General features: G+C 43.7%; 1 protein-coding gene across 2 annotated transcripts; it reads left to right on the top strand.

The window, feature by feature from the left end:
- The first annotated feature begins 8,274 nt into the window (after window positions 1–8,274).
- BTF3 (basic transcription factor 3) lies at window positions 8,275–16,625 on the top strand. 2 transcript variants are annotated; one of them, XM_041765604.1, is made up of 6 exons: window positions 8,275–8,428; window positions 9,031–9,099; window positions 12,540–12,653; window positions 13,182–13,383; window positions 15,332–15,388; window positions 16,323–16,625. In XM_041765604.1, exons 2-6 carry the CDS (start codon window positions 9,031–9,033, stop codon window positions 16,367–16,369), a joined length of 489 nt encoding a protein of 162 aa, XP_041621538.1. In that variant the 5' UTR covers window positions 8,275–8,428; the 3' UTR covers window positions 16,370–16,625. The 2 variants fall into 2 exon arrangements, with proteins under 2 accessions (XP_041621538.1, XP_041621537.1); XM_041765603.1 differs by lacking the exon at window positions 8,275–8,428 and adding an exon at window positions 8,464–8,666.
- Window positions 16,626–21,040: the final 4,415 nt, after the last annotated feature.

A 21,040-nucleotide genomic window follows, 5' to 3' on the forward strand; every position in this document is an offset into this window, starting at 1 on the left:
TTTTTTTTTTTTAAGATTTTATTTGTTTATTCATGAGATACACAGAGAGAGTGAGAGAGTGGCAGAGACAGAGGGAGAAGCAGGCTCCCCACAAGGAGTCCGATGCGGGACTCGATCCCGGATTCTGGGACCAGGTTGTGAGCTGAAGGCAGATGCTCAACTGCCGAGCCATCCAGGCGTCCCTGGGACTCATTTTTGATGCCGAGGCTAAAGCCCACTCTTCCAGCCCATTCAATAATTTTCTAAGCACCAATTCCCTATATTATACCAGTAAAAATAGCCATATCTATTTACTGCAACTGAAAGCAGATTCATACAATTAGTAAAGATATAAAAGCTTCCCAAATTAATCTACACAATGTCAATGCAATTTTAAAATAATTTAACAAGCCTAACATGTATATGGAATAGAAGTCTGCAGATAGGTCAACTTAAAAAAAAAAAATATGTCAACTAAAAAAAAAGTAATCATCCTATCATATATCAAGAATACTGGGTCTACCACCCAAATGCAAACAATGAAATGATTACTTCTGGGGTTTTTTTTCCCACTTTTTTATATCAGTGACAAATGATATAGGAATATACAAAATGAAATGCCTTCTAGGTTTGAAATCTGGACAGTTCTATTAACCAAATGAAGTCACTAATTATATATTGGTCTTTTATTTTCTACCTTAACAACTTGGTTTAAAAAAAAAAACACAACAGAAAAAGAAAATGTAATACATGAGCAGTGTAATGTATCTGACAAATAAACACTGGGTGTCCCGACAGTAAACCTAAAAGGTGCAGACTTTAAGACAGGCCATCAGCCCATGGAAGGAAATCCCCCTGGGGATGTGTGATGGTCCTGGCTAGCACTGGATGTGAGCTTGGGGAGAAGACAAACTACTGAAACAAGAAAGTGAGTCAGTTACAATTTGGTAGTCACCAAGTTACCCCAGTTTAAATTTTAAAACGTCTATAGATTTGGTTTCCGCAACAGTCACATTGTTTTGAGCACATAAAAGCTTTAAAAAAAAAAAAAAGTTCCCCAATAAACTGCAGAATACATCTTTAAAGGTGCTTAAATGTAACCTAAAAATACAAAGGGAGGGGGCGCCTGGGTGGCTCAGTCAGTGAAACATCTGCCTCAGGCTCAGGTCATGATCTTGGGGTCCTTGGGATCTTAGAGTCCCATGTCTGACTCTGCTCAGCAGGGAGTCTGCTTCTCCTTCTCCCTCTCTCAAACAATATAAATTTTAAAAATCTTTTTAAAAAATAGAAAGGGCAAAACAATTTTTTTTTAATTAAAAAAAATCAGGTAGAATTAAGGGCCGTGTGAGATAGTCTTGCTGGAGGTGGCTCAGCTTATAAACACGGAGAGAAAGTTGGGCTGGACTCTTTGTCTCTATAAACTTGGTACAGTGTTTTTAATAGCAGCTAACTTTTAAGCTAACTTTTAGTTTTTTAAAAATCTGCTAGAAAAATTAATGCTCTGCTGGCATTTTCTGCCTAACAAGAAAGGTTGCTTCAAACTGTTTATTTTTACTTGCTAAATTTGCATTAGCCCCACCTCCTTCCAGGACACACCTTTTTTGAGAGAGAGAGAGAGAGAGAGAGAGCGCACAAGAGCGAGGCTAAGGGGCAGGAGACAGAAAAACAATCTTTTTTCTTTTTTTTTTTTTTAAGATTTTATTTATTTGAGATAGAGAGCAAGCACAAGCAGGATGGTAGGGGTTGGAAAGAGGAGAGGCAGAGGAGGAAGCAGATACCCCACTGAGCCAGGAGCCTGATGCCAGGCTCAATCCCAGAACCCCGAGATTACAACCTAAGGTAAAACCAGGAGTCAGATGATTAACCCACCGCGTCACCCAGGCGCCCCCAAGACATACCTTTAAAGCTTTAATTTTCCTGTGGCTCTCAGTTTCCTGTTCTCAAACCAAAGTTTGAGTCACTTGGACCTGTAATTTACCTTTGCAGCTCCAAAATGATATAAAATGTAGGGTGTCAATCTCCTACATCACTTTCCTTGTTCCTACAACCCCCTTATTCTTTAAACCTAAAATACAAGTTCGGACTCCCAAGAAAAGCAAACAAGGATGCTGGATGCTGGCAAAGTTAGCAAATATTAAATTGGAAGATATATTTAAAAGGACATCGGATTTATATTACTATCTTGTGTTTTCCAGTCACTTTTAAAAGACATACAAATAAACCAGTATATACATTTTTCTGCAGGATCTGATTTAATTTCCTTGAAGTTCTTTATATTCCTCTGTTCCTTATATGCCAAGTCCTCTCCTATCTTTATAAATGACAACACCACATACTCACTAAAGCAACTGAAGTTTACCAGTTTGTCAGTCCTTTTCCTCTTGTTGCCATATCAGTTTTAATACAAAAATACTGAACCTAGCAACAAAGTCCATCATCCATATTGACCCACGGTCATTGTAGCGCTTGCTTTTACTAGTGTGTAAGATACAATTCTCACTTTGGTTTATGCCGCTTATAAGAAGGCACATACTGGAAACTCTCAGCATATAAACACTGATAAACGGAACTGCAACTAAAAGAATAGCAGTCATGGCAAGAAGAAAGAAGATTGGCCTCTATAAAGTGTTAAGTTTATTACCTTAAGCAATTTGAAAGACTAAGAAGATAATAGGATTGGGGAGGATTACATAGCTATGAAAGCCCTTAAAAATATTTTAGCATGGTGAAGATAATAAACTGTACACTAAATAGGTGATCAGCAAAATTTGGATAATGTAGACTTTCATCATGTTTTGCTTTCATTACTGACATTCTAGGATCTTCGTACCCATTTATCATCCTTGTCTGACTGCAGGCAATGTATATTCTAAGAGCAATTTATTTTCAGTAGGTTTTTTTCCCCCACCAAGTAAACATTTAAAGCTTTTATTTTTTTAATTATAAAAAAGTTGTTGACCTCCTTGGTTTCACTCCGGTCTCAGAAATATAGAGTATATTAGGCAACTGAGATTTTAGAAGATGCTTTGGGGGCACCTGGTTGGCTCGGTCAGAGGAGCATGGGACTCTTGATATTGAGGTCCTGAGTTTGAGCCTCACATTTGGTATAAAAATTACTAAGAAAAATAAAATTTTTTTTTTTAAAAAAAGATGTTTTGGATAATCCCTGTGACTTCAGTAAATCTTTTCTTTTTAAGCACATTTTAGCTGTTTTCTCTCCCCATCTGCACACAAGATTTTTTCTCTATCAACGTTCCCTGCAAAACAAAAAATCCTTGTCTGCTCCTCTTCCTCCCTTTCCTAGCACTCAGCTTTCTGTATCTTTCTTCCAGAGTGATCTTATATAAGTTTTCTGAAATAAATATGTATTAATTTAATAACTGCTGATGCTGTGTAGTGGGTCTACGGAAGTTCATTATATTATTTGTGCTCCTATGTACTTGAAGTTTTCCACAACAATGTAAGAAGGATATTCAGTCTGATAATCAAAAAGTTAGGGTTGGCAGTATAAATTTGAGACTTAGCAAAATAAAGTTAAGATTTAAAGCCATGGGACTGAATGAAAAGACTTAGGAAAAGTGTCGGTAGAAAAAAAGATAGGACTAAAATGTATGCAACTCTAATATTTAGAAGGCAGAGAAAGAAGATAAAGCAAAGTAGACTGAGGTGTCAGTAAGACACCCCAGGAAGCGAGATGTTCTGGGAGCCTAGAGAAGAAAATATTTAAAAAATGTACAAGTAGCCAGGTGAGTCAAATGCTACCTAAAGGCTAAAATGAGAACTAAGAATTTGCCTTTCAGATTTGTCAAGATAGAGGTTTAGACAATTCTTTGGAGAGATTTTGCTATAAAAGGAAACACCAAAATTAAGTAGTGGCTGGAGCAGAACAGAGATCAAAAAAAGTTTTTGGTTTTCTTCTGAAACACCTGAAACGGAGGCATTTTAGCATACTGGTGGAATGACCTAGTTGTAGGGGGAAAACAGATATAAGAGGGATTTAACAGAAGAATCAAGGTCCTATATGAAATGCACAAACGTACAAGTGGAGGGAATATTTCTTCTGTGTTTTTAAAAAATATTTATTTATTCATTTACTCATGATAGACACCGAGAGAGAGGCAGAGACACAGGCAGAGGGAGAAGCAGGCTTCATGCCAGGAGCTCGACGTGGGACTCGATCCTGGGATCCCAGGATCGCGCCCTGGGCCAAAGGCAGGTGCCAAACCACTGAGCCACCCAGGGATCCCCTCTTCTGTGTGTTAACAGCAAGAAAGGCAAAATTTACAGATTCAGATGCACATAGATGGTACAGCTGATGGAGGGTAAATTAAGTGGTGTCAATCTTCACACCTCAACTCCATAAGCGTTAGTTAGATGGCCAGTGATATGAGAAGTAACACGGGAAGAAACTACCTCCTCAGATTTCCGTGAAGATCCAACTGTCAAAGAGCCAACAGTCAACATCAACCTAGAAGTTGTTATTAAGACTCCTGGTTCAATTCTCCATGAACTCAACAAGATTATCAATCTATCATTTTACATTTAATAAAGTACCACAACTAAAAATAACAACGATGGATGTAACTTAATGGGGTTGAGGGTGTCAGAGAAGGCTTTCCGGAGACTTTTAAACCAAAAGCCACATGAGTTGCAGACAGTAACTGGACAAAAGTGGGGGTATTAGAAGTTCTAGGAGATGTAGAAACAAACAGACAAAAGGTCCATTGTGGCTATCAGTCAAGGGCCAGATCACAAGGCAACTAGAACCACAGTGATTCCCAATACCCTTCCATGGGTCAAAATGGGCACAAAATGGGCACAAAATCATTACATCAAGTATGTATTTGAGTTTGGGTCGAAGCCAACTTAAGTCCAACTGAGAGGTGAAAACGATTCATGGACTTTGATTAGATCACAAACTATAAACAAAGGCGAGCACACAGGTTTCCCCTTTCTTGCCTATCTATTGACCGAGGTCGTGTTGAATCCTTGAGTTTGTTCAAGCTCAGCAGTTAAGTGTGGGAACTACTAACTCGTATTTGCCATAGATATTGTGAATTATTCTTGTCATCGCTAAGATAGTAACTTTTTTCTGGAGTTGAAAAAAAAAACCTTCAATTACTTTTTTAAAAGACTGGTATATAAACATTACTAAGAATATAAATATTCTTATACATTACTAAGAATATAAATATTCTTATACATAAGAATGTAAATATTCAGAATCTGGATTTCCTAACCATTCACAGAATGTCGCAGCAGAAGTCAAAAATCAAAATTCTCTTTTCTTCCCATTAGGGGACCTTTCATGGTTTTCAACATGATGAGTCTTAAAAATTAGAAAAGCCCAGGACAAGTGGGAACCAAAGGAAAATTAAAAATAACCTGGGATATTTCCTGAAAAACAGGTATTTAAAAGGTCAATCAGGTGACAGGTAGGTGAAAGAATGGTGTATTTATGTAAATGCTCAAAAAAAACATTGTATGACTTGAAAGTTTCAAATGCCCTCAGTATAACATGGAAGAAGGAGGGCTGGGAATGTGTTCCTGAACAAAGATGGAAAAAGGGGAGGTTTTGTTTTAAGATTTTATTTATGTGGGGATCCCTGGGTGGCTCAGCGGTTTAGCGCCTCCCTTTGGCCCAGGCCGTGACCCCGGGGTCCCGGGATCAGGTGCCACGTAGGGCTCCTGGCATGGAGCCTGCTTCTCCCTCCTGTATCTCTGCCTCTCTCTCTCTCACACATGAATAACTTTTAAAAAATAATTATAAAGATTTTATTTATGTGATGCAGAGGGAGAGAGCAGGAGCACAAGCAGGGGGAAGTATAGAGGGAGAAGCAGGGTCCCCGCGGAGCAGGGAGCCCAATGGGGACTCGAGGACCAGGACTCCGGGATCCTGCCCTGAGCCAAACGCTTAACCGCCTGAGCCACCCAGCCATCCCCCAAAGGGGCGTATTTCTATACATTTTGCAATGTTTGTACATTTGCACATTGCACTGAATGATGCTGGCGGTCACTTTGGCCTTTACAGTAACCCACTTAGCCTAACGGCTCCTCTTTCTTCTGTACTCACCTTGACTCCTGCTTAAGAGAAGAGCAACATTGTTTCTTAAGAAAATACCAACTGCTACACTTACCCTTAAAAAAAAAAAAGCAAGACAGCTGTTCTATTTTTCTTAGAGACGCTACATTGTAACAGATTTACACGTGAAAAGTATCCCAAAACAGAAAGATTCATTTTAATTGGACAGAATCTGCACCCACGGGGCCCCCTTTGTCCTAGAAACTGTATTTTCCCCGGAGAGGAGAGCTCTCGGGCTCATTTTTTAACCTGCAAGAGCCTCCTGGCGAAGACCACGAAGAGGCTGGCGCACAGCACTGCGACCCGAAGCTGGACACTGCCGCGCCAGGAATTCAGCCTCCAAACACACCCGGCACAAATTCTCCTTTGACTGCGACTGCGCAGTTAGGAAACAAGATTGGGGGGACGCCCCGGGGCGGGTGGGGCAGCGGCTAGGCACCTGCCATCGGCCCGGGGCGTGACCCCAGGTCCTGGGATCGAGTCCCGCGTCGGGCTCCCTGCATGGGGCCTGCTTCTCCCTCTGCTGGTGTCTCTGCCTCTCTCTCTCTCTCTGTCTCTTGAATAAATAAATAAAATCTTAAAAAAGAAAATGTGTTTAACGCTTGTTCATTGTAAAATCCATGCCCACTGATATCAAGGAGCCAAGTTTTTGTTAAACAAAAAAAAAATGAGAGTCCCGCACGCGGGGGGGGGGGGGGGGGGGGGGGGGAGGGCTGCTGCGCTTACTGACACCCGCATCGCCCGGCTCCACGCCCAGGCCCTCGGAGCCCTCGGAGCCCTCGGAGCCCACGGAGCCCGCGCAGCCCACGGCACCCTAGGAGTCCACGGCGCCCACGGAGCCCACGGAGCCCGCGCAGCCCACGGCACCCTAGGAGTCCACGGCGCCCACGGGGCCCGCGGAGTCCACGGAGCACGCGGAGCCCACGCAGCCCGCGGAGTCCACGGAGCACGCGGAGCCCACGGAGCACGCGGAGCCCACGCAGCCCGCGGAGTCCACGGAGCACGCGGAGCCCACGGAGCACGCGGAGCCCACGCAGCCCGCGGAGTCCACGGAGCACGCGGAGCCCACGGCACCCTAGGAGTCCACGGCGCCCACGGAGCACGCGGAGTCCACGGCGCCCACGCAGCCCGCGGAGTCCACGGAGCACGCGGAGCCCACGGCGCCCACGGAGCACGCGGAGCCCACGCAGCCCGCGGAGTCCACGGAGCACGCGGAGCCCACGGAGCACGCGGAGCCCACGCAGCCCGCGGAGTCCACGGAGCACGCGGCGCCCACGGAGCACGCGGAGCCCACGCAGCCCGCGGCGCCCACGGAGCACGCGGAGCCCACGCAGCCCGCGGAGTCCACGGAGCACGCGGCGCCCACGGAGCACGCGGAGCCCACGCAGCCCACGGCGCCCACGGAGCACGCGGAGCCCACGCAGCCCGCGGAGTCCACGGAGCACGCGGAGCCCACGGAGCACGCGGAGCCCACGCAGCCCGCGGAGTCCACGGAGCACGCGGCGCCCACGGAGCACGCGGAGCCCACGCAGCCCACGGCGCCCACGGAGCACGCGGAGCCCACGCAGCCCGCGGAGTCCACGGAGCACGCGGAGCCCACGGAGCACGCGGAGCCCACGCAGCCCGCGGAGTCCACGGAGCACGCGGCGCCCACGGAGCACGCGGAGCCCACGCAGCCCGCGGAGTCCACGGAGCACGCGGCGCCCACGGAGCACGCGGAGCCCACGCAGCCCGCGGCGCCCGCTGGACGCCCCAGCCCGGGACGCGCCCCAAGGCGCTCTCCAGCAACCGCAGAGCGGGGTCCTGCAGCCCGTCGCTCCGCCTCGTCCGGGGAGGCACGATCCGCTGACCTGGACTCGGTTCCGGCAAAACGTCTTGAAAAAAGGCGGATTCCGGCCGCAGAGGGAGCGTCTGCGACCCTCGGACGAGGGCTCCGAGCCGCAGCCAGCGAGCGGGGCCGCGGGAGCGCACGCCGGGAGCCCCACGCGTTCCCGCTCCCGACGGCGGGAAGGACGGGCCCGCGGGCCGACCCACTCAACCCCAACCGTGCAAAGGGCCGACCCGGAGGGCTCACTCGTGGCCCGGCCGCGGCCGCACACTGAGCCCCGCGGGGCCCGCCCCGCCCACCCGCGCCCACCCGCGCCCACCCACGCCGGGGCCCCGGGCGCGCGTGCGCAGCGGAGCGCGGGGCTCGCGGCAAAGCTCGCTTCCGGACTTCGGGCGGAAGCCGCGTTGCGTCACTTCCGGCCTCCCTCTAGCTGCCATCTTGCGTCCCCGCGTGTGTGCGCCTAACCTCAGCTGGTCCGCCTGAGACCCCCCGAGCGCCAACCCTAGTCCCCCGCGCGGTCCCATTTGCGCTCCAACAAGGTACAAAAAGGCTCTGGACGCCGGCGTGGGAGGAGGACGGGAACGGGGGCGGGAAGTGCCCGGAAGGAGCGAGACAGGGAGGGACAGGGCTGAGGAGAGCAAGGCGATGCGACGGACGGGCGCCCCCGCTCAGGCTGACTCTCGGGGGCGAGGGCGAGCCAGGGGCGGCTGCCCTGGGGGCGAGGCGACGCCGTCTCTTCCTCCACCTCGCGGCGGGACCCGAGGACAGGAGCCTCAGGTACCGCGAGGCTTTGCGGACAGTGGCCGGGCCGGGCCGGGCCGGGGAGGCCCTGGCTGGGCCGGGGCCGGGGCCGGGGCGGGGGCGGGGGGGAGGGGCGGGGGCTGCTGCTCTGCGGGGGCGGGGCCGGGGGCTGCGCGGGGGGCGGGGCCTGCGGGGGGCGGGGCCGGGGGAGCTTGGCGGGGGCTCCACGGAGCCCCGCGGGGTGCCCTGGGAAGTCAGGCCTCGGCCTGTTCAGGACTCCTTTTTTTTTTTTCCCCCTTCTTCTTTTTACCCCTCCCTCGATGGTGTCTTGGGAAATAACGAGCGTGGAATGCTAGAGTGAACCAGACGCTTCCTCTCTGAGGATTTCCTGTTTTTCTAGATGAAAGAAACTATCATGAACCAGGAGAAACTCGCCAAATTGCAAGCACAAGTGCGCATTGGTGGGAAAGTAAGTTTTAATAGTTTCTCGGGGTTTGTTTTGTTTTTGTTTTTTTTTTTAAGTTTTAATGTTTGGGGGGCCTTTGGGGGACTTGCTCTTTTTTTTTTTTTTTTAGGTTTTGTATTTGCTTTCCTTGCATCGTTGGCTTGTCACCGTCTCTAGAGGGCATTTCGTGGAGCCAGCAGGGCGAGGGCGGGGGAGGGGAGGAGGCGGGGTTACACCGTGCACGAGGGAGCGTGTCCGTGGGACGCGCGTGTGTTCAGTGAAAAGAAAAGGAATCCGGATGGAAAGAGCACTTAAATGACAAACCTCGCTCCCGGGTAAAATGTGTCTTCAGTGTCGGTGTCTCGGTAGAACGATCGTGTTTCCTTAGTGAGAAGATGTGTCATTGGGGTCAGGCAATCCTTGTGGCTCTCACACTCTCGTTTTGGCCCGAAGTTTGTATACATTCGGTGCTTTGCTTTTTTGCTTATTTATTTTTTATTTTTTTAGATGCACTAAGTCAGGACTTGAGTTCCACTTATCTTTTAAATTGTAGTTTGTAACACAAGCCTCTGGGTGATAATTGTCCTTAATAGAGGTTTGGTGTCTCTTTCAAGTTAAGGCCTCCCTATCGTGCCTTCTTACCTAAATGCAATCCAGAGTAGTTGGGCATTTTCTAGGACATTTTGGAAGATAACCTTTTGCTAAAGGTACATCACAGATTTTAAGGGCAGTGACTGTGGATCTGAAAATAATTACCTAAGCAACTAACCCGTTTTGACTTTGTAAATGTGCTAATAAAACTGGGAGAATGAGAGTATTTGGTAGGTTTTTAGGTAAGTTTTTGGGTAATTGATTTTTCCTGCTGGATACTGATCCAAGGGTATTCTTTTTTTGAAGTTGGGAGTTTTTAGATTGTTTTCTGAGTAATTTACCTAACTCAGAAGCCTCCCCCCACCCCCACCCCCCACGGAGATGTACTTGGTTGTATTTTGCCTTGTGTTAGCACATTCCTAGTGTTTAACAGGGTGTGGTAGCCTGTTGGAACAGAGCAGGTCTTCAACTTGGTAAAACTTGTAAAGCTTCCCTGGGACAAGGTTATTACCTATTAGTTTTTTCCAATTTTAAGCATTTGCCTTCAAGGAAAGTCTTCTGTGAAATAGTCAAAAGTTGCACATAGGCCTAAATGATGAGAGGTGCAGCTGTGAAATTACAGACTCCGCCAACAATGAATGTATCCTGATCTCTTCCCTTTCCTGAAGCCATAGTCTTCAGGATCTGCACCTGTCCATTAACAAGTAGTAGGTGTTGCTTTTTCTTCTTAGCAATTGTTAAGAGCTGGGTGTGGCCCTCAGGTCCCAGAAAAACTCGTTATATTCTTTGTGGATCAGTGTTTGGATGTTCTTGTATTAGGGTTTTTAACTATCTCTTAGTACAGGTTTCACAAGAAATAATCTGAATAATGTGTTTGTGTGCTTTCTTTCTGTTGTTACTCTGATCATCCGTCTTTAGCTGTGAGAAACATTCTAGGGCAAGGGAAGTCTAGGTTTTTTAGGTTCTTAAGGTTGATGTGAGATTGAACTTCATTTAGTATAGGAAGTACTTATGTCATTGTAATATGGAAATAACTTCTTTACCTTTTAAGAAATTTCTTTATTATTCGATGTGAAATTCGGTGAGTTAGTTTTGCTTTAGAGAAATCTGTGTTAGGTACTTTCAGATAAATGGTATAAAAGAACGTTATTCATTATCCAATCAGAGCATTGATAGTAAATTATATGAGTAAAAATTAAACTCTACGGATGTGAAGTGTGTGGAATCTACAGGAGGTGTGTTTGTTTTTTAGAATCTTATAGTAGTTGTTTAGAATAGTAGTTTAGAATGTCTGTTAGAATTCTTTGCCAGATACCTACATGACCACGTGAAAGTGATTTTTATTCTGGAAGGTTTTGGGGAGGGTTGGTAGCCAGTATTTTTTGTAGCTATTGATATTTTGTTCAGTTCAGTTATCATTTACTTAAACCATTAACTGTACTCAGTCCTGGGAATATGGAATTTAAGAAATTTATGGTCCCTAAGGGGACTTTAACGCTAGTAGGGGAGATAGTTATCTTTTTTTTTTTTAAAGTGTGTTTTTTTGTTTTTAAAGTCTGTTTTTCATAGTGGAATATACATAGTGCAGTAGAAGCCTTTTCAAAATACAGAGATAGGAATGATTTTGCTTGAGGACAGTTTATTGCAAAGTTTAGGGAAGGCACAAAAAGAGGCAGTGATTTGAACAGGGTTTTAAAGGACAAATAGGAATTGGTATGGGGGTTGGGGTATATTGAGATATGTGGGTGGTAACGTTTCCATAAAGAGCTTTATGTATCATGTAAAGGACTTAATCTATACATATATAAAAGAGTTTATGAGAGTATTTATTAAAGAATGTTAATCAGAAATTGAGAGTCACATTTGCCTACTTTTGAAGGTTTATAGGATATGTTTGAGGAGGAGGAGATTGGAGACTTGTCAATAAGTACAAGGGGCTACAAGTTTTCTTGAAGCCTGTATTTATTCCTTCACCAAGTTACTAAGTGCCTTCAGTGAGCCAGATACTGTTCTCAGTATCCTTCAGAGCAGTAAACAGAATGGAAGCTCTTAAGAAGGTTACATTCTATCAAGCCGAGAGAGACAATAAAATACTCTCTCGTATAGTAGTATTTATTATGAAGAAAAATAAAGCTGGATAGATAAAAGATGGTGACTGTAAAATTTGCTTTTTTTACATCGAGTGGTGGGGAAAACCCCTGATAAGATGAAATAAGACCAGAGCTCTGTAGTAAGGGAGGGAACCAATGCAGATAGTAGGGGAAGAAAGGAACACTATGTGCAAAGTTTCTTTTTTGGCCTGTTGAAGGAACTGTGAGTTTTATTTGGCTAAAGATGAGAATGTGTGATAGGAGATGTGGTCAAAAACAGCCTAGTAGGGGCAGGGCAGATCATGTAAAGGACTTGTGGGTTAAGATTTTACTTTTAGGTATTATAGAAGTCTGTATATAGACTCATTTGGATGTGTCCATATACTGTCATGCCTGTGAATATTAATGGATGTTGATTTTTCATTAATTAAAAACAAAAGATTGATAGTTTTGGACCTGGAACTTCTAGTTGAGGCTTAATTTAGGTTGATACATGCCACCTCTTTGATGACTTCTAGAGCAGATATTCTAAAAAATAGCACTGGGAAAAAGTCATTCTTTTATATATGACAAAATTAGAAGCTTAGAAGTTATTAAGGATTTCTAGACAATTCCTTTGTTAACATTCTTTAGGCTTCCGTCATTGCCTACTTGCTGCCTAGAAGTTTGTGCTTATGGTAATTTTCTTAAACAGATCCAAAGATCAGAAAAGAATTACAAACTTTCTTTTTGAAGATGTCTGTCCTATGGTATATATGTGTGCTGTTTTCTTTTCTCCTCTAGGGAACTGCTCGCCGAAAGAAGAAGGTGGTTCATAGAACAGCTACAGCAGATGATAAAAAACTTCAGTTCTCCTTAAAGAAGTTAGGGGTAAACAATATCTCTGGTATTGAAGAAGTAAGTGTCAAACTTTATTTCTTTATAAGAAAACAAGATGTCGTGGGCAGCCCAGGGTGGCTCAGCAATTTAGCACCACCTTCAGCCCAGGGCGTGATCCTGGAGTCCCAGGATCGAGTCCCACGTCAGGCTCCCTGTACGGAACCTGCTTTTCCTTCTGTCTGTGTCTCTGCCTCTGTCTCTCTCTCTGTCTCTCATGAATAAATAAAATCTTTAAAAAAAAAAAAAAAAAAAGATGTCAGGAAAAGCTTTTAATGGTTATACATTAAGTTTTTTTTTTTTTCCCCCACTCCTATCAGAGAATTTCATATCCCTCTAAAGTAGGTTTCCACTCCACTAGTGAATATTAGGGAAATTGCTAAATCTGAAAGCAATTAGAGTGCACTTCCCATTCTAGGCAAAATATAACATATGCTTCACTGTGAGGTAGTAGATTAGTTAGCCAGACCTCAGCTTTTCCTTAATAGAATGTTTGGTTTTTGAAAAATTTTGGTGGGTGTTGCTAATCAAATTTTTTTTTCTTTGTAGGTGAATATGTTCACAAACCAAGGAACAGTGATCCATTTTAACAACCCTAAAGTTCAGGCATCGCTGGCAGCGAACACTTTCACCATTACAGGCCATGCTGAGACAAAGCAGCTGACAGAAATGCTACCCAGTATCTTAAACCAGCTTGGTGCAGACAGTCTGACTAGTTTAAGAAGACTGGCTGAAGCTCTGCCCAAACAATGTAAGTTTCCAGTAGTGGTTTTGCCCAAGATTACTGAGTTATCAGTAAATTTCTAAGATCTCAAGTAGATATGAATATCTCTACATTTGGAAATGCCAGTTTTCCTCTATAAAGTAACAATTTTTACGATGACTTTTTTTTTTTTAATTTTTTTTTTTTTTATTTATGATAGTCACAGAGAGAGAGAGAGAGAGAGAGAGAGGCAGAGACACAGGCAGAGGGAGAAGCAGGCTCCATGCACCGGGAGCCCGATGTGGGATTCGATCCCGGGTCTCCAGGATCGCGCCCTGGGCCAAAGACAGGCGCCAAACCGCTGCGCCACCCAGGGATCCCACGATGACTTTTTTTTAACCCATTCATATGAGAGCACAAGCATGAGTTGAGATAGGAGAGGGAGAGGGAAAAGTAGGGAGGACCCCAGGATTGTGACTCCTGCTGAAGGCGGCGGCCAACCAACTGAGCCACCCAGGCACCCCTTACAATGACTTCTAAGCACGTGTTCTTAGTGTGTTCAATAAGTTAACTAATATGCTGTGATCATTATACTGGATTCAGTGTAATACTTGTTTTCTCCTATGGATCAGAGATTTAAAATTTTTACTTTTACCAGCTGGAAATGATGAATATATTAATTTTTTGCTTTTTTGATAAGTGATAGTTTAGAATTCATTAAGATACATTATAACTTGTCAAATTTTTTCAGTCATATTTACAGCTGGTATTACCAGTAATGTTTAAGAATTGGACTGGCATTATTTGGGTATTTTTAATACAAGGATTTTGATCAGGGCAGAATATCCTGTTGTTGAGTAAGTGCATTGAGAGATATAGCTACTTTATGCTGTGGTCCTCTATTTAAAATTTTGAAGAATGGCAATGTAGAAGCAAGACAAGTTTATTATATGATCTGTTATTTAGTCATCCATGTTTTTCTAGGCATTCACTCTTTCTCCTTTAATGTTTTATATAGACATAGTTTTGGGGGTTTTTTTGTTTGTTTGTTTGTTTTTTGGTGTTTGTCACACTGAGAGGCATAAGAAATTCTAGTAAGTCAAAGGCCTTCAGGGCTAGAATAGGCTTTGGAAGTATCCCATTGACAATCTGAAAGGGGGACGCCTGGGTGGCTCAGCAGTTGAGCGTCTGCCTTTGGCTGGGCGTGATCCCAGAGTCCTGTGTCGGGCTTCCTGCAGGAAGCCTACTTCTCCCTCTGCTTGTGTCTCTCGTGAATAAATAAAATCTTTAAAAAAAATCTGATAGTGCTAGTACTGTGAGCTCTCAACTCCCAAGAATAGTTTACATTGTTGTGTATTAAAAAGAAGGTGGAGGGGCACCTGGGTGGCTCAGTCAGTTAAGCATCTCTCTGCCTTTGGCTAGGGTCATGATCTCAGGGTCCTGGGATTGAGCCTAGCATCCTGTTCCCTGCTCAGCAGGGAGTCTGCCTCTCCCTCTACTTCTCCCTCTCCCCCTTCCGCTCCCCCTGGCTTGTGCTCTTTCTCCTCCCCCCAACCCCCAGTATTAATAGTCTTTTTTTAAGAAAGTGGCACTTAATTTTTGATGAAAGTATTTTGTTATATGCCGTGCACAAAACAACAATATTTGAAAAAACAGTCTAATTTTTGCCTGCCTAGGGAAACTTTACCATAATTTGCTATGTGGATTTACTTGTACCTTGGGGGTACTCTATTGTTTTCATACCACCTTAGGACCTGTGGTGGGCCAGAGGGATTGAAAAGATGGGCATGGAATTTGTTTTGTTGGCTGTTAATAGCATTCTGATTCATTTGTAGACCTTAGGCTACCATGTTGTTATTAGTACTTAGGATGAAATCTCAAATGTCACTGTTGTCATATGAACATAAGTTGTAACATTTGACTTTTCATCTGGTCTTTTGGTTAATGTTTATCACAGACTTAACAAATGTGTAATGTATACGTTTCCCTTTCACAGCCGTGGATGGAAAAGCACCACTTGCTACCGGAGAGGATGATGATGATGAAGTTCCAGGTAGGAACCTTTATTTACAGTTAAACTAAAGAATCTTAACAAGGGAGAGTAACAAATCTTTTTACTGCTGGAAAGACTATCTTGGAGGAAGGGGTTATAAGGTAAAGGACAGGAAAGGAAGACAGGAACCTTGCTCAGAATGGAAATAATAATGCAGTGTTTTTTAACTAGGAGTTATGTTTATAGACTTGGCTTTTTCTGATTGGGTTCCCAAGAAGGTGTAAGTATCTAACTTCAAATATTGAATAAATAAGTGTGTATATTGTCACATAAGTAGAATAACTGGTAGATGATGAATGACCTCTGTTTCCTACTTTGAGATCAATAAATTTATGAGAAGGCATGGAGAAATTCAGATGTCTTAAGGAATGATACAACCATCCTTTATAAAATCGGGAAAACTCTTGGCAATCAGGAGGCATTTTTTATTATTAGCTGTTATTTGATAATTTGTTTTGTTGTAAGATACGCTTATTGAGCAGTAGAATCACTAGACTGAAATATTTCAGTATTGCATAGACAGGTGTCCTTTAGGAATCCTAGAAAGCTTCACATTGTTTGTGATGGTATTTTTTGGTTCTGACCCCCATATTAACTAATTATATTAACATTGCTTAGTTCTTTGGGTGAAATGGAACCAGGAAGGGTATGTATGTACTTCTTAAGCACAGTATTTATGTCATAAGCAGATTAATGTGAATTTCCCTCTTTCCCTTGTCTTAATTACATGCCAAAATCTACACTTGAAAATGTGCCAAAAGGGTAGTGGTCTCATTGGAAATAAACTATTTTTATTTTATTTTATTTTTTGAAATAAAGCATTTAAATTTAAATGTATATCCTGATTTAACTGTAGGATATATTTTGAGAGCATTTTTTAAACTTGATTTGTAGATTTGGTTTTTTTCAGAGTTTTGTTTTTTTCTTTTTCTAGATCTTGTGGAGAATTTTGATGAAGCTTCCAAGAATGAAGCAAACTGAATTGAGTCAACTTCTGAAGAAGATAAAACTTGAAGAAGTTACTGGGAGCTGCTATTTTATATTATGACTGCTTTTTAAAATTTTGTTCATGGATCTGATAAAATCTAGATCTCTAATATTTTTAAGCCCAAGCCCCTTGGACACTGCAGCTCTTTTCAGTTTTTGCTTATACACAATTCATTCTTTGCAGCTAATTAAGCTGAAGAAGCCTGGGAATAAAGTTTGAAACAAGGTTAATAAAGTTCTTTGCCTAGGATATGGTTTTATTTTTTTATTTCATTGACACTGATTTGTACACAGAAACAAGGTTGTTTATAGAAAGCTAATCGTGGCATGTAATATGGCTGATAATCTTGGATGAAATTTGATTAAAGATTTTAAATGGCCGTCTAACATAACAAAGGTGGTCCATAGTTCTCGTTTTAAAACTTCTGTTCAGCAATCCTCAGGGCTACAGTGATTTATGTAATAGGTTCAGTTATAAAGAATGGAATATTCCTTAGTGGGTGAGCAAGTTTTTTTCTCTTAATATTGTCTATATTGTAAGTACATACTAAGTGCCTGTAACGTATTATTGCACTTAATTATCTCTTGTTTAATCGTCAATCTGAAGTAGGAATTAGTAGTTTCATTTTCTATTTGTAACCCGTTTATTTTTAAAAAGTGAAAGTTAATCAAATTAACTCCCTTCCTTGTAGGATATTCTCTAAGACACCTGAAAAAAAGTAGTGTTTGTAGGGGGAATGTTACCTCGTCTTAAACTTTAATAAGGCTACTTTTTTCTCTTTAAAGAAAAATCTGCTTTTTAAGATAATACAGTAAAGTTTACATATACAGGTGTAAGAAACTTAACACATAATACTCGTGCCTGCACCTCCTATCAGGATACAGAATGGTTCCATCATCCCAGACATAAGACTACTTAAAATTGTATTAGCAATCATAATGTTGAAGTAACTTAAAAATCTACAAACGGCAATTAAAATAAATGTCATCTGCATCAAGGCCAAATAAGAAGCTGTCTTAGTTTCTACTTGCAGCAATAAGAATTCATTTACATAACAATTTGCAACTACTTTATGAGGGTACCACACAGCTATATCTAAAAGTCACTGTAAGTCAACTACCAAAAATGAAATACTTGTATAAATAGTATCTGCATTCTTTAACATTTTATTCTCTTCAGAAGCTGTGTATCTGCATGTTAAAGTACACTGCTACAGTAACAAGGACCTCACAGTCCATGGTTCACAAGATTACAAAGAAGTAGTACATGTTTCCAGACTCCTGTCACGGCCTCTGCTACACGTTCACTCTCTAGGTCCCAGGCTAATGGGCAGCCTCTATCCGGAACACTCTGCTTCCTGGCGGAGAAGGTGGTGGGTCGTTTGGTCGCTTGTAGAGCTGTTAGAAATGTCCCTTGTATGGAACTGCCCAAATGGAGTGGCTGAAGGAGCCAGAGATTGGGAACGCCTGGAGTGGGGCCTCGGGTTCGCGTTTCTCATCAGCTCCCAGCTGATTCTGATACCGAGGTACCCTGGTCATGCTTTGAGGAAGTGAGATTTTAAGTTCCAGGTTCTCAACTCCTCCCAAGATACGGGAGTGAAAGCTGCAGGCTGACTCGGGCGTGTGCAGAGTGCCACTCTGTCCTCCCAGGCGTTTGCCCGAATCTGTACAGGATGGCGCTAGAGAAGTGCAGGAGACTTCCCAGCCGAGCCCATGCAGAGCAACTTCTGGCAGATGCTGGCCAGGCTTAATCCTGTTTGCCTGTACGCGGTTTCTGACAATCAGGAGAAACGTCTATTCTTTGGTCCATTTTTAAAATGGTGCGTGTTAGTGGCTACAGAGTAATAAAGGCTTTTCTTGCAATACCTTCAATGTGATAAACAAGGTCATGCTGCAGTCGCAAAGGACTTAAGATTTTCGTTGCTACAGAGATTTGTTTGACACACTTGATGTTTGTGGTTTGCTTGCGGTTGGGCTCCACTCTACTCCAGGAGTAGCATCTAATCTGAACATTGCTAGTCTCAGCACGGGGAGAAGAGGGCAGACGACCAGCTGGCTCTGCACTTAGCGTTGGGAAGTGATGATTTCGTTAGAGAAAGTCAGGTACGTAGTCCAGTCTGATGGCCGTGAGGACTGAGGAAATCCAATACTCCCTCAGCGCAGGACAGCACGTACTTGTGAGCAATACTACAACGAACCACAGCCTTACAGTCTCCCTTTAATTGACACAATCCCTGTGGCTCTTGTATGCTAAGCTCTACCACTTGTTTTATTTTCTTAAAGATTTTATTTATTTGAGAAAGCATGAGCAGGGGGGAAGGGGGAGGCAGAAGCAGACCCCACTGAGCAGGGAGCCCGAGGCGGGGCTCCATCCCAGGACCCTGGGGTCATGACCTGAACCGGAGGCAGACGCTTCACCGACTGAGCCCCCAGGTGCCCTGTATCACTTGTTTTATATAATCACTTTGGTTGTCAATAATCCCCCCAAAAGAGCCGCCTTGTAGAGATAAGGAAACCATCTTCAAGAGGTCTCAGGTCAACACAGCCTGTTGTGTGGCAGCATGAGATTCAAACCTAGGTTTGATCTTTTGACCTCAAGAATTCTAAGCCCTGGGAGACTAGAGGGGCAGATGATTCTCATCTGGTTGATCATTTGGATGCTGTCACCACATGCTGGCTGTGGTCCACTACTCTTAAGACTAGCCCTGGGCCAAACCAGCTTTCAGCTGAATCTGAACCAGAGCTATGCTAATGAAGAGATCAACATCAAATTTTGATCTGAAAATTCTTAGGATTAATGCCTTTTATTTATTGAAATAATAGACCTAGAGTACACTTACGTCATACCCGTAATAATCCTGCGGTGCACAGGACAGAAAACTACATTCTAAAATTTGGAGACAAGTTTAGAAATGGGCTGAAGGTCACTAAAGGTTGGGTCTGATTTCTACTAATCATACTTTTCTCCATTACATAACACTGGATTCATGCTTCAGGAGGCTCCTCTCCCCCCAATAAGACACATATGTCAAAAAAAAAATTTTTTGGAGTGAGGTCTTAAGGTAACTAATAACAGTTTTTAGCTTTTCCAAAACAATGATTAGAAAAGCCTTCTATTCACATAAATTTTCATCACTCCAATCAGCACGGTCTTGAATGCCATTCCTGCAGCGAGTTCTGGGAATGCAGGCACAGTCAGCAAAGAAAACAGTATCACATCTCCGGCCTGAACACTGTGAGCACTGTAAAACTAGACAATTCTGTTTATTTTTAAAACCTAGCTGTTAAAATGTCAAGGTGGACTGGAAAAGATGCTATTGGAAAAGAAATAGCCCTTTGGATCGTGAAAATATTAGTGAACACCATCCAAGGGGGAAAATCACAGATGTTTATTAAAGATTCTGCATGTTTGGGTGAAAGGGTTTGTACTTGGAAAAGCCAAGAAGAGTACAACCTCTCTCCATCAGTCTGAAAATAAACACGCTGACACACTACGTAAATAAGGAAGGGTCCGTATGAGTTTGCATGTTCAATAAGCAGGGAAGAGAGCCAGGATTCGCTAACTGGCAGTTAGCAAGGAGACGGGGATTTGTTTATACTTGTAGCCTTTTGTTGTTAACACACCGTTAGGTAACAGGCAACGCCTGGGAAGCCTTTCCCCGCTTACCTTCCGCAAGGACCAGACGGAAGGTAGGAAATGATGTGGTGAGTGTGCAATAGCTCCGCAAAGTCTTTTACATAGTGACTGGGACCATGAAGTTTTGGAACTGTATCCGCCAGCATGGGCCTAGCATAATCCAGCCTCGCAGATTATAAAGGTACCAGGGCTGCTGCTGGGTTAACCGTGAGGAGCCCCGCGGGAGGCAGAGAGGAGAGCGCCGGAGGAGGAGCGAGGAAACACCAGAGGTTAAATAAACAACAACAACAAAAATCTTTGAGAGCCAGACCGTTCAGTAGACTCTTCTTTGATCTTTACCAAAATTTCCAAAGAAATCCAAAATAAATTTGATATCAGACAAGAGTTGCCCACCAAGATTAGTTCCGTTGTTAAGCTTGGCAAACCTGACTCATCTGCTTCTTACCCAGAGAACTCGCCTACTTTAAATATCCAAACTACTGGAAATGATAGACATTTGCTTAGTCACAAATGTAAATATCCTCAGGAAGGTTTCTAAGAATAAAATTAATTTATGTAGTTGGAATGTAAGGGTATCGACTCCAAGAACTCACTAGAACATTGACTAGAGGCACCTGAGTGGCTCAGTCAGTTGGGCATCTGACTCTTGGTTTCAGGTCAGATCAGGATCTGGGGGTCCTGGGACCGAGACCCAGATGGTCTCTCCATCCCGCGGGGAGTCTGCTGGTCTCCCCTTCCCTCTGCTCCTCCCACTGCTGTGCGCTCTCTCTCTCTCTCTCTCTCTCTCTCTTAAATGAATAAATAAATCTTTAAAAAAAATCAGTTAAGCGGGGTGCCTCAGTGGTTCAGTCAATTAAGTGTCTGACTCTTGATTTCGGCTCAGGTCATGATCTCAGGGTGGTGAGACCCTCACTCAATGGGGAATCTACTGAGATTCTCTCTTTCTCTCTGCTCCTACTGCTCCCGCTGCTCTTCCATGCTCTCTCTCCCTCTCTCTACCCTTCCTCCATAAACAAATAAATAAATAA

Source organism: Vulpes lagopus, chromosome 8 (assembly GCF_018345385.1).
Source record: "Vulpes lagopus strain Blue_001 chromosome 8, ASM1834538v1, whole genome shotgun sequence".
NCBI classification, from domain to species: Eukaryota; Metazoa; Chordata; class Mammalia; order Carnivora; family Canidae; genus Vulpes; species Vulpes lagopus.

Excerpts from the sequence above, each read along its gene's own strand:
- BTF3 (XM_041765603.1), top strand. The coding sequence starts at position 8,535 with ATGCGACGGACGGGCGCCCCCGCTCAGGCTGACTCTCGGGGGCGAGGG. Across the intron at positions 8,667-9,030 it reads CCCGAGGACAGGAGCCTCAG|ATGAAAGAAACTATCATGAA; the intron begins GTACCGCGAGGC and ends CTGTTTTTCTAG. Across the intron at positions 9,100-12,539 it reads AAGTGCGCATTGGTGGGAAA|GGAACTGCTCGCCGAAAGAA; the intron begins GTAAGTTTTAAT and ends TTTCTCCTCTAG.